Below are 13,638 nucleotides of genomic sequence, written 5' to 3'. Positions count from 1 at the left end.
TGTCCTTCAATCTAGCTGCGGGAGAGGGCGCAGCTCACCATCCCATGCAGGAAAGAACTGACAAACTTGAGGTTAAGAGTGCGTGCTCTAACCAACTTCTCAATTTGTTCTCTTATGGACTTGGTTTCACATCTAAGAAATTTTTGCCCAGCATAGGGTTACAGAAATTTTTCTCCTAGTTTCTTTTAGAAGTGTTATGGTTTTAAGTTTTACATTTAGGTCTATGATCCATTTTTTGTTCATTTTCATTAATATGAGGCTGTGGATTGAAATTCATTTTTTTGCATGAGGATTTCCAATTATTCAAGCACCATTTGTTCCCCAGACATGCATGTTTGGGAAAAGGCTTTGGTGTGGAAGTTAACCATGCCCCTTTACCTGGTGAACTCCTACTCATCCTTCAAAACCCAGGTCAAATGTTCCCTTGACTAGGAAGCCTTCCCTGACTGAAGCCAAGTAGTTCTTTCAACTATGCTCTGGTCTCCACAGCATCCTGTGCAACCTTTGGCATATTCTTATCCCACATGCTTACATTAATTCCCATGTCTGTCTCTCCTGCTAGAGCAAAAAATCATGGGTGAGGACCATAATCCCAGCACTTATCACGAGTCTTCCACAGGTGTGTGTGTGTGGAGGGAGGAACTCAGCAAACAGTTGTTAAATATAAACAAATGAATAAAGAATAAACAAGTGAACAATTTGCTTTTTTAAATAATTGAATACCATCTCTCAAGGTCCAATCCACATCACTCATCAATAATATTTACTGAGAGTGCCTGACTGGTTGATTTAGGCCAAGCCCTGTGCTAAGTGCTTTATGCACATCATTTCATTTAATCCTCACAACAACCCCATTAGGCAGATACAACTCCCATCATTGTTTTACCAAAGGGGACACAGATGTCCTGAGAGGTCAGGTTCTATGCCTGAGGTCACATGTTCAGTAAGTGTCAGAGCTGGGATTTGACCTCAGATAACCTATTGCCAGAGACCATGCAGTTACCTCTATGTATTCCACCTCCTGCTTCTTTATTTGTACAAGTCTCATTTCTTGACAAGTTTCATGTGTCTCTCCCACATGACCAGCCCTTGCCAACTACGAACCCTAGTGGCAAAGGGGACCCCTCCGTCACCCTCCCATCCTGACCACAGGGTCCCAGACAGCCACACACACCCTATAAAAATCTGCCCCTTACCTTAGGCCAAATGCCCATGCCGAAAGAGCTGCTGTCTGCCATCTGGTGCAGGTACAGTTCTGTCCTGAAAGCAGAGAATGGACAAGGAGTAAGGGAGGGAGGGCCCACCCCACCCACACCAGTGGCCTGGCAGGGCAGGTGGTCATCCTGGCGTGGGGCTCCCCACGATGCTCCACATGGCCCCAGTGGCTACCCCAGGCCCTGGTCCCACCTCCCGAAAATTCCTCACTGACTGACCTCTCACCCCGTCCTTCCTAAGTACCAGGGAACCCTGGACGAAAGAGCCATGAACTAAAAGCGAGGGAGCAGGCTCTAACTCCAGGTCTTCTACTAACTGGATGTGTGAACTTGCTCGCTGATAATACTTTAGACCAGTTAACTTGAATGAGCCCTTGCTCTATGCTGAGTTCTAAGGTTACTCATGACAGCCCCACTCAGTGGGTACAAATATTATTCCCATTTTACAGATGACAAGATAGAGGCAATGAGAGTTAACACCTTGCCCACACAGCTAGCAGACATAGAGCTGTCCTGCCACCCGCCCCCTCCCCAGGCCTCTGTCTTCACCCTATAAAATGACATAATGTTTCAGGCCCCTTCTAGTGTTTAAACTGCAGGTTCCTTAAGGGGCGGGGCGGGGGGAGGGTTGCTTAAGATGGGCTGCACAACCCTGCAGGCCCGAGGAATTCAAGCAAAGGGGGAGTTGGAGGCACAGCCATGCCCTTGCCCCTGTCCACACACACTCCACTCACAAAGGCATCAGAGTCCAGCCTCAGACCCTCACACCCTCCATCACGGCTCAAATTGGCTCCTGGAAAGTGGCACTCGCGCACGAGGCCCCAGGCAGTTTCTGCAGCTCTGGGTCTGTTAGTGCCTTCTCCTTTGGTTCTCTGCAGACCCCACATCCCTGGCCTCTGTCTCCTACCCTAGAAGGAGCCTTGTCAGAAAGACTTGGAGTCCAATCCCAGCCAAGCCAGTTAGGAGACATGGTAGTTCTCTCCCTGAAACTCCCTTTTACTCATAAATGGGCATTCTAACACTTGCCTCACAGGATTGAATGAGATATTATATATGAACACCTATTATATAGAAACAGCCCAGCACAGAGTAGGTGCTCTATATTCATTTCCCTTGCACTTGACCTGGTCTGTAGTTCATCAGTTGGAAGTTAAACTTGACAAATAATTAAGGAGCATCTACCCTGTGCCAAGCCCTACAAAATGTGATCAAACAATACGGTGAATGTTTAAATTAAAAAAAAAATTATTATAGTAAAAGACACATTGCCATTAACCGCCTCAAAATACTTCCTCTTGCTTCAAACACACTTATCCCATTGTTCTTGCCACTTTCTGAAGCAGTTCTGGAAGTCCTCATTCATGAGTATCTTTACTTGCGCTGTTGTGGCTGCCTCAATGTCCTGAATCATTTTGACTTTGGGGAAGAGCCAGAAGTCGCACAGTGCCAGATCCGGTGAATAAGGTGGCTGAGGACACACTGTAATGTTTTTATTTGGCAGAAATTGCTGTACGATGGGGCTGACCGAGTGGCTCAGTTGGTTAAGAGCTTGCTCAAGAGTGTGAGCTCTGAGCAACAGGGTCGCCAGTTCGATTCCCACATGGGCCAGTGACGCAGCACCCCGAGCTGAGCTGCCAACAGGTGGCAGGATGGCTCAGCTGGTGAAAAAACAAAAAGAAAAAGAACTTGCTATACCAGAAGTGATATGTGACATGGAGCGTTGCATAATAGAGGATAAAGGAATACACTCACAGAAGAGGGGGGTTAATAGCAATGTGTCTTTTACTGTAATACATTTTTTAATTTAAACATTCACCGTATCTTTCTATCACACCTCATATGTTAAGTACTAGGAAGACACAGAGGAGTAAGGCAGGGCCCCTCATTCAAGGATCTCACAGTAAGTCTGGTGAGAAAGAGAGACACATATACTCCAGTGTGGCGGGTGCTGAACCAGCATAGTATAAAAGAGAAATGAAGGGAGCAGAATTCAGGCAGCACTCTGCTAAAGAAGGGATTCTGAGCAGGGTTTTGAAAGATGAATAGGAGTTTCCCACATGAATACATGAGAAAAAGGAAGAATACATGTGGAAGTGGGAGCCAGTTTTTGTCTTTTGAAGCTTCACTGTACATGAGGGAACCGCCTGGCAGCCCCAGAGGTCAAGAAAGGGAGATGGCCTGGGAGATCCCTGGGGAGCCCCCCGCATGACCCTTACCCCCTGAGGAGTCTGAGTTGTTCCAGGCACCTTTCTCCACTTTCCTGGGGCCCCTGAAATTCATGTGGGGCAGCCCCATCATCTCAGACACAGCTTTGTCCAGGCTCCTAAGGATGCCCCACTTGCCCGGTCAGGCTCATTGAGACAGAGCCCCTGGCCTGGGCCAGGCCTAGCGCGGGGGCCTGGAAACCTCTGCCACCAGCAGCCCACCCTCAGCCTTCCTGTGCTCATCCCACGGGGAGCCCCCAACGGACCCCCTTCAGCAGGCAATGACTCCAAGCTCAGAACCAAACCCCATCTTAGGGATACAGAACAGATGACCCCCATGTCAGGGTCACCGGGGAGAGGCGCCTGCCCTCCAGTATTCTGAGAGACGAGGAAATGGAGGCCCCCGGACAGGTAGCCTCTCACCTGAAGCCACGGAGCTGGAGAGCAGGATGCAAGCTCCACATGCAGAGTTTATGTACGGTGGTCTCCCACGCTATACCCCCCTACTATGTACCGCACGTGGTACCTGCTGCCTTGACATGTGACCTGGTTTTTAATGCCCACAGGCTGGCATTAGTGGGTACCCATTCTACAAAAAGCGACACTGAGGTTCAAAGAGGGCCACATGGGGCAAAGCCCAGATCTAAACACAAGTCCCTCTGACTCTAAAGTCAGCCCTTTACACATCGGTCAGGACCTGGGGGCACGTGCCCCAGAAGGCCCTTCAAAATGAGTCTCGCCTGGCTACCCTGCTGGTAGCTTGTCCCAAGGTGTCCCAGCAGGCAAACTCATGTGCATTCAAAGCTGCCACACGTTTAGGAACCCCTGGAAGACTTGGGGTCTGCTGTTCCTTGTCCTCCTCCCATGCGGCTGTCAGCTCCGTACTGACACGCCACTATCACAGCAGACAGCCTCCACCGCCTCCCAGCATTTATAAAGAGCTATATGTAAACTATCTCACTTTATCCTGTAAGGTCAGCCAAGGGATTATTTCCACTTTACAGAGGAAGAAACCGAGGTTCAGAGTGGATGAGACTTAGCCAAAGTTACCCAACTCGTGAGCAGGACCAGGCAGCTGGAATTGGAGGCCAGGCTCCTAACCACGGGGTCCCTCTGCTTCTCAGCTCTTGGCAGAGCTAAGGCTCAGCACCTGGAGAGCAGGTGCCCTTCGTCTCACTGCTCCCAGCTGTCCCCACCTGGCCCAGTCGCTCACCTGAGATCCAGGTCCAAACCCGCTAGCATCTGGGAGAAGACCTCGAAGTTGCCCTCCCCTTCCGGCTGCCGTGCCACACGGCTCTTCTCCAGAAGCATTGTCTGCAAGGGAAGAGGACAGGCACCTGGTCAGCACTGGGGGGGCCTCTGCTCCAGGTCTGGCGCCCAGCTACCTGGAGGCCCCGATGGAGTGCCCCACTTTGCCCCACCCTTTGAAGCAACACCTCAGATCCATACTCCCCTGGACACCTTTGTATCCAAACTTATCAGCCCTTTGTCTCGCTATCCCAGGGTCCATTTAGGGGTTCAGCTCATGCAATAGACTCGCTCCGATTAAGGTATCCAAAGGGAGGAACAACGACCTGGAGCCACCCTCCAACGTATTCTTATTTCATAGGAGCCTTTAGTAACATGACCGAAAGGGTCACGAGTGCGGTTCAGGGCCAGGATGGAGAAGGGACTTATTTGGCACGGATGAGTTTTCCTTGAATCTGCATATTGTACCAGCTCCACATACAAAAAACACTTCTAATAACCTAATTCTATTTTCTGTTCAAACAGAATGCTTGCACGGGGAGGGGAGTGGCCCGGGTGACTGTGAAGATGGGAACAAGCAGACATGTGTTTGCCAGACACCGACCGCCACAGAAGGCTGGCCAGCCTCTGTTTCAGCTTATGCTTCTAAGCCCCAACTCATGAGTGGCTGAATTATATGTTTATTCATGAATACTTCATCCTCGTGACATTCTGAGGTATTCTGGGCTGGCTTGCTCTAGAAGGGGACTTGCTGGGGGGACTGAGCGAGGCGGGGAGGAGCTGGCCATGGCTGGGGGAGCCGTGACCGTTTAGATACATTCCAGGGTCCCAGCTGGATGCGTGGGCTCTGCTAAGAGGGGCTGGAGACGCTTCAGCCCCAAGGACCCTCCTCTCCCATCCACCCAGGGGCCTCACCTGGAGCTGGGCGGCTGTAACTCGGCCTGTGGCACTGAAGTCCAGTGACATGACCATGGTGAAGCGGGTAGCATTGCGGCTGTGGCCAGTGGACATGGAGCCGAAGGCCCGGAGGATGGTGAAGGTAGCTCGAATCTTCTCCACTGTGGGTGGCAGGCAGCAGGGTGTCACCCATGGCCCAGGGGCCACCGCTCCCACCTCTCACAGGACCACCTTCCTCACTAGCCTTTGCCCGGGGGCCAGCCCTCATCCTGGCCCCAGGGCTCGGTGAGCTGCCTGCCACCTCCTCGACTCAACTCTAAACCACACATTTCAATACCAGGCTGGCCCTCTGCTGCAAGCAGAAGTGTAGGGGAAGCGAGACTGAGTCAAGATGTGGAGATACACAGGCCCAGGGCTGCGGCAGTCTGGGTGACAGGGGCTGTCCAAGCATCTCCTGGGCCTGGTGGAGCCTAGGAGGAAGGCGAGGCGTTAAGGTTCACACACCAGCTCTCAGGGAACTCCCCAACACAGCAGGCTTGAAAAGCCCTTTGGTCTCCCTACAACTATTAATCAAGCACCTACTATGCGTCAGGACCCTTCCAGGCACCAGGGTACAGCCTACCCTGACTCCCACCCTCAAACACACACAATCAGGGCAGAACTATATTTTAGGAAAGCAAAGACTGGCACCTCCCCACACTGTATCCCCAGCCCCTAACGTGACCCAGGTGTAGAGCAGGTAATCAATAAAGCCCTGGAATCACCCCAGTGGGGAAGCAGCTTTGAATGTGGTCCGCTTTGCTAGTTTCCTGATTTGGGACAAATGAATTAACCTCCCTGGGGGTCAGATACCCCCTCTGTAAGATGGGAATGACAACAGTACCTACCTCATGTGGTTGTCATGGGGACTAAAAGATTTAAGGATGGCAAGTGCTTAGAGCGTGCTCCAAACGTGGAGTTGGTATGATTGTATTTATTACAACCAGAAAAGCAATATTGCCTAGGCCATGTATTCTTGGCAGGGAGAATAGTGCCCCCAAGAGGGCAGAAAGTGATTTTTGGGGATGTGGGCAATTTTACTTTCTTATGTATAGAGCACAGATATACATACACGAATAGATCATGGTATATCTATAGCATTAAAATTTCATGGTGGGGGGATGATTAGGAGAGGTAATGTTTAAGACTCCTTAGGGGAGCAAAAATGAAAAAAGAAATTGAGAACAGTGACCCAGGGGTTACAGCTCCACAGCCAGACTGCCTAGTTTGAATCTCAGCAGTAGGATGTAGTAGCTGTGGGGACCTAGGCAAGCTGGTTAACTTCTCTGAGTCTTAATGTCCTCATCTATAAAATGTAAACAATATCCACCTTATGGGGCTGTTTTAAATCACAAATAAGCTAATTTGCTTGGAATAGGGCCTGGCACCTAAGTCCTCAGCCACTATTGATTGTGATCATTACTAATATTGTAATTATTATTATTATAAACTGGCACTCTTTCTTTAAGCCCTAGCTCAAACACCATTTCCTCCAGGAAGCCCCTTTTCCCCTCCTCCATGCTCCCACCACCTCACCCCTAACCGGCTCTGCCAGCACTTTGTGCAGAGCATTCAAGTTTGGCACATAAGTCCTTCTGGCTGCCAGGTCCTCAAGAGCATAGGCCATGCCCTTCTGTCATTACTTATGGGTCCCCTGTACAGTTCAACAGGTTGTGCACTGCACAAGGACACCACATCCAAGGGGCACATTATTTGCATCGTACTGTCTTAGGTTTGCATACTATTATGTTGATTTTCTAGAACATGGTGGTTGAGTGTATAGTTCTGACAATGTCAATGTATGATGAGCCACAGATGGCTGTGAATGGCTTGAGGAAGGAGTACCTTTTACTAATTCGCACAGAGGTGTTCAATGAACTGGGGTAGCCCTGGCCAGTTGCAAGCACAGGGTCTGCACACGTGCTCAGTGAATGCTAGCTGACTGGATATAAGGAAGAACAGCCCAGTGTCCCTTTCCAACTCTCCCCTCCTCCCCTCACCCTCGCTACGTGTCACCTGGAGACAACTGTACCTGAGACTGTGCCGTCCACACTGCCTGCCATCTCCACCAGGTGCTCGAGGACCTGCTCACAGCAGGTGGTCTTCCCAGCGCCACTCCGGCCTAGGGCCACGATGCTCTGGTCTCTCCGCTGGCTCAGCAGCGCCCAGTATGCCCGCTGGACCAGCGAGCCAATGTGGGCAGGCAGGCCATCCCCACGGCCCCTGGGCACCTGCAGGAAAGTCCCAGGCATCAGCTTTCCTGCCCCAGCCAGTGCCCAGGGAGCCTCCAAGCCAGTGCCCCACCCCAGCCTCAAGTCCAGACCCGTGTTCCTGCCTCCTCCCATCCTTGTCAGAGAGGTCCCACATTTTACTGGGAAGAGCCCAGCCTGGGCATCTAGTCCTGTGGCCTGGCTCCCTGTGGCTCCTTAGGTAGCCCGTGACCCCACTCAGAGCCCGGCTGGGTCTCCTCTTCAGCTTGTGGGAGACTTTGAACTAGAGCTTTGCTAGCTCATGGAGCTCATCTCACTCACTACTCAAATTATTGGACAGTGCCTGCCTGGAAAGAGGCAGCTGGATAAAATGGCACAATTGATTAGTGATGTCTGCCATGGAAACGGAGTGGGGCATGGGGGTATGTGTGCTATATATTTGTCATAACACACTTAGGTTATACCTGAAGTCCCTTCCACTTCATTCATTCATTTTTCCATTCATTCAATTAAAACAAAGTCATTGTCTACTGTGTAGCCGGTGCTGTCCCAGGCACTGGGGGCATAACACAACACAAAACAGATAAAGGAAATCTCTGACAACCATGAGGAGATACCGTTATACACCTATGAGGATGGCTTTAAAAATGTTTTTAATTTTTTTCAACACTCATTATCAAGTTCTGGTGATGATACGGAGCAATGAGAATTCTCATACAATGCTGGTGGGAATGATAAATGATACAGTCACTCAGAAAAAGTTGGCAGTTTCTTATACAGTGAGATGTGCACACATCGCACAACCCTGCGATCTCCCTTCTAGGTATGTACCCAAGAGAAATGAACATTTATGTTCACAAAAAACCTCCTATGTCATTGGTTATATTAAAAGTATATTCAAAATCACTCAAAACTAGAAACCACCCAAATGTCCTTCAACTAGTGAACTAGGGTAACCAACCATCCTGGTTTTAGCATTGAAAATCTCATTTTCAGGGCCAGCTGAGTGGCACATTGGTTAGAAGTTTGCTTGGGATGCCAGCTCTGAGCAGCAGATCCCCAGTTCGGATCCCACATGAGGGCCAGTGACGCTGCGCCCTCTACAGCTAAGATGGTGAATAACAGCTCTACCTGGAGCTGGGCAGCCATGAGTCGCCGGCGATGGCGTAGGCTGTAGTGGGGCTGGCCAGCAGCAGGCATGAGCCGCCATGAGCAGCTGTCCAATGGCTGGGGAGCAACTGCCTCACCTGGGAAGAGCGCAATGATAATACCAACATGGGCCAGTGAAGTGACGTCCTCCACAACTAGACTGAAGAACAAAATGACAGCAACTTGTGTGTTCCCTGTCCCTGATTTCCCAATGCTGTTCCCCTCCCCCAATTCCCCAATTAAATCTTTAAAAAAAAAATCTCATTTTCCAGGAAACCTGAGCCCCAGGGACACCAGGACACCTGGTCCCCCTATGAATCGATAAACAAACTAGCACAATAAAATACAATGAAATAAAGGAACAAACAGCTGATAGCTGCAACAATGCAGGCGAATCTCAAATACACTGTTTTAGGTGGAAGAGGCTGATTCAAAAGGTTACATACTGTAAGGTTCCATTTACCATATTTTGTTGTGTATAATGTGCATTTTTTTTGCCCAAATTTGTGAGGGAAAAATAAAGATGTACATTATACGTGGGTAGCACTAATTCTGTATCTATATAAATATTTTTAATTCTTTTATTTATGCTTATGAGTTAAAAGTGTAATAACTCAAAAAATCAATAATGATATCCATATGCAAAATAACACCCTGGAATAGGATAATTCGTTTTGTTGAACTTACAAGGAACTTGCAACAATGAAAAGTTCTTGGCTTTCTAAGATGAGTAAATATTGTAAATTTTTTACCGGTACATAAAATTTCTTGTACCTTGTATCTGTTCTTGTGTTTTGTAATTATTTGTTACATAAAATTTCTTGTACCATAATATGTTAAAAAATAAATGCTAAAATTTTTTATAATATAAAAAAACAAGTACCTAAATGTAAACAAATAAAAATTTGAATTAAAAAATTAAAATGAAAAAATTTTCCACTGAAAGTTTGGACCAACAAATATGGGTGTGCATTATACACGGGAGTGCATCATACACAACAAAATATGGTATATGACTTTTCAGAAAAGGCAAAACTATTATATAAGGACCAAAAAAACCCCACAAGGGCCGGCCGAGTGGCGCATTGGATAAGAGCTGGCTTGGGACGCCAGCTCTGAGCAGCAGGGCCCCAGTTTGGATCCCACATGAGGGCCAGTGACACTGCCCTCCACAGCTAAGATGCTGAACAACAGCTCGACCTGGAGCTGGGCTGCCGTGAGTTGCCGGCGATGGCATAGGCTGCAGCCCCTGCTGCAGTGGGCTGCCATGAGTGGCCGGCAGCCAGTGTGAGCTGCCAAGAGCAGCTGTGAGCGGCCGTCCAGAGGCCGGCGACCCATCTGCCTCAGCCGGGAAGAGCGCAATGATAATACCAACACGGGCCAGTGAAGCAATGTCCTCCACAACTAGACTGAGGAACAAAAGGACAGAAACTTGTCTGTTCCCTCACCCAATTCCCCAACAAAATCTTTAAAAAAAAAAAAACCACAAAAAATAGATCAGTGGTTGCCAAGGTCAGGACATAGGGGAGGGATACCACAAAAGGATGGCCTGGCAAACTTTTGGGGGTGATAGAACTGTCCTGTAATGGATGGTGGAGGCAGTTAAACACCTGTACACATTTGTCCAAAACTTACAAGACACCAACTAAGGTGATTTTACCTGTATGTAAAGTATACCTTAATAAACCTGACTTAAAATTGCAAAGCCCTGCCCGTGGAGCTTGCTTTCTGTTGGGGAAAGACTGATGACAAACAAAACAAATAATAAATTATATCAAAACAGGAGTCATTTTAAAGCCACAAGCCTGGATGAGATCACCAAGTGGGTGTTTGAAGAGGAAGAGGGAAGAGGTGGGGACCAAACAGCAGAACTGGAGAGGTCAGGGAGACACACACACACACACACACACACACACAAACACTCACACTCACACTCACACACGCTCAGGCTCACACTCACACTCACAAAGGAGGCTGAGAAGGAGGGACAGAGGGACAGAGGAAAACCAGGAGAGTGGAGTCCTGGAGCCAAAGAAGGGAGCATTTGCAGGAGGCGGGGAGGGATCCGCCCATCAAATGCTGCTGAGGGTCAAGTCAAAGGAGACAGGACAATTGACCACTGGACTTGGCGATATTAAAATCGTTGCTGACTTGACAAAAGTCTGCTTCAGGTGGCCTTCAGGGAGAAGGGAAGAGGCAGCGGAGACAGTGAGGTCAGTGGAAAGGCACCAAAGGGAACAGCGGAATGGGCCAGCAGCTGGACAGGGACATTGGAAGCCCAGGATGCTAAGTGGGCAGCCAGTGGGCCCAGCAAGGCCCCATCTGCCCTCTCCAGTGCCTTGGCAGGACCAGGGACACAAGCCCCAATGTGGTGGCCTTCACCCTATCCTGGCCCTCCAACCTGGGGCTGAGGGCCACCCTAGTCCACTGTTGAGCTTTGTGCCCCCAAGCCCCTGGGAATAGTAATGAGCTTTTGTTCTGATGCAAAACATGGCTCAGCAGGGCTCAGCAGGACTCCGCCTCTGGCAAAGGTGTGAGACAAGTCCCAGCCAGGCTGGAGACAGTCTTAGGGCTTGCAGCAGGCAGAGGATCCTGTGGTCTGAGTCCTGGAGCTAACTCCCACTCCGGAAACACTGAAGTTCAATGACAGGCTATCCGGTCCTTCAGCCTCTCAGGCCCACAGTCCAGAGGAGAGAAGAGAAAATTCTGCAGACCCAGGCCTCTGTGTATGCACATGGGTGCATGGGTGCATGCACCTGCATATGAACTTGCCTTTGTGCATGTGCACCCTTTCCTGCTTACACACAGGTGTGCTCACAGGCACATGCATCCAACAATTGCAGAGGCCTTGCACACTGAGGCCGGCCCACCTATGCCCAACATGGTCACCCCCATGCTCATACCCATGAAGATCTGCACCCCCCAGGTACACACCCAGCTCAGAGCCTCCCAGTGGGCCCAGACCCCCAGTGAGAGAGCCCCCAGCACTGCCCCAGACCTCACCCAGGCCATCTTCAAGGTGGCCCCAGCCCCAGCCTCACCGCAGGTATGTGCTCCCACCTGGTGGCCATTTGAGGCACCAGATGTGGGTTTGGGTGTGGGAGGCTGGATGGCTTCAGGGAAGGGTGGGGCACTGGGTTACGGCTTCGGGGCATGTGGAGACTCAAATTCCTCCCCCCAGGATGTGACCCAATGCCTGCACATTTGGGCTCTTTGGCCCAGGTTCTGAAATGGGTGCCTCAGTCCAGAAGGGCCTGTGAGAATCTGGCTTGCCCTGAGAATCTGCACCACACGGCCCTCCCAGGGGCTGCTAAGGACCCAGAGGAGCCACTCAGCTCCTCAGAAGGCTCTGAGGCCTTGGGCTGCAGTAAGAGACGCCTAGCCCTCACAGCAAGGGGGGGGAGCGTGCCCATGCGCAGCTGTCATCCTCCCAGGCCCCGGGCCATGATCAGCCGGGCTGGGGAGGGGTCTGAGAAGCCACCAAAGTGGTGGGGTGGGGTGTCCTGCAGAAGACAGGTCTTGGGGAGGTGGGGTGAAGGGCCACTGTCACCTCTTTGATGGACTTAACGTCCTTTGGGGGTTAGGAATGTCCATGGGACCCTAGAGGGCAAGTTGTGGCTTTTCATCCCCAAGTGACCGATGAGAAAACTGAGGCCAGAAAGGTGTTGTGATCCCTCCCAGGCGCCCGCCGTGTGTTCACAGGTGCTCTAGGGGCTGGCGCCTTCCCCAGCCGACAAGTTCTCAGAACAGCGCCCAGATGACACATCTGACCTCCAACGGGTCTCCCTGCCTCCACCTTTGCCCCCTTCCACCTATCCTCTACTCAGCAGTCAAGGGCACCCTCTTACAACGTAAGTCAGACCATGTCACTGCTCAGCTAAAAACCTCCATCAGGCTTCGAGTCATGACCATGTATATATAACCTGACCCCGGTCCCCACTTCTCCGGACCTCCTCGGTCTCTACTCCTCCACACTCATCGCCTCCACCCGTGTTATCTTTTTAGTATTCCGGGCTTGTCTCCCCCCACGAGGATGGAAGCTCCACAAGGACAGGCTGATTGCCAGTCCCCTTCCCTGCTCTGTCCTCTGGGTCTGGCACACAAAAGACTTCCGTGGATACCTCCATCAATAGCCCTCGAACGAATGGACCGGCTGGGGCTCTAGTTACTCAGTTGTGGCTCCAGGCCTGTCCACAAGGTGGCGCTGAGAGACTCCTTTTGCTTTGATGGCCTTGACAAAAACCAGCCTCTTCTCCACTTCCCAGGAAAAATAAATAAAAGCAGAACGGAGGCTTTGGTGTTTCCTGTTTTATGTGGGTGTGCGGGACCCCCCAGAGTCCAGCACGGGGCTCTGAGCACAGAAGAGCCAGCAGCCTGGGTTTTATCCCGGCTCCTCCACTTGGTGAACCTGAGAGTTTAGCTGCTGGCCCAGCCGATTCCCATCTCAAAACGGGACTAGTAATGGTACCTGTCTTTTCCGCGGGGGGCGGGGGAGGGAGAGAATTAATTGAGATAATATGCGAAGGTGCTTGAAGCAGCGCCTGGTACAGAATGATACCCATTTGATATTTTCTCTCATCACTGTCTTTAAAGCTCCTGTTGTTGTTTCTGTCAGTTACCCATCTTTCCCCTCTAAGAAGGGGGGATCACGTGGTCCTCGATGCCCCCATATCTCAC

The 13,638-nt window shown here is 50.5% G+C and overlaps 1 protein-coding gene across 1 annotated transcript in view; it reads right to left on the bottom strand.

The window, feature by feature from the left end:
• Positions 1 to 13,638, bottom strand: part of MYO18B (myosin XVIIIB) — a 286,118-nt gene that overhangs the window by 233,666 nt on the left and 38,814 nt on the right. The window contains exons 9-12 of the mRNA XM_019663943.1: positions 7,635 to 7,833; positions 5,582 to 5,724; positions 4,632 to 4,732; positions 1,197 to 1,260 (exon numbers count right to left, since the gene is read on the bottom strand). Of these exons, the coding sequence (XP_019519488.1) occupies positions 1,197 to 1,260; positions 4,632 to 4,732; positions 5,582 to 5,724; positions 7,635 to 7,833 (507 nt within the window). The remainder of the gene's footprint in view (positions 1 to 1,196; positions 1,261 to 4,631; positions 4,733 to 5,581; positions 5,725 to 7,634; positions 7,834 to 13,638) is intronic.

Source organism: Hipposideros armiger, unplaced genomic scaffold (genome assembly GCF_001890085.2).
Source record: "Hipposideros armiger isolate ML-2016 unplaced genomic scaffold, ASM189008v1 scaffold_411, whole genome shotgun sequence".
Taxonomy (NCBI): Eukaryota; Metazoa; Chordata; class Mammalia; order Chiroptera; family Hipposideridae; genus Hipposideros; species Hipposideros armiger.
This window is presented reverse-complemented; position numbering and strand designations above follow the sequence as displayed.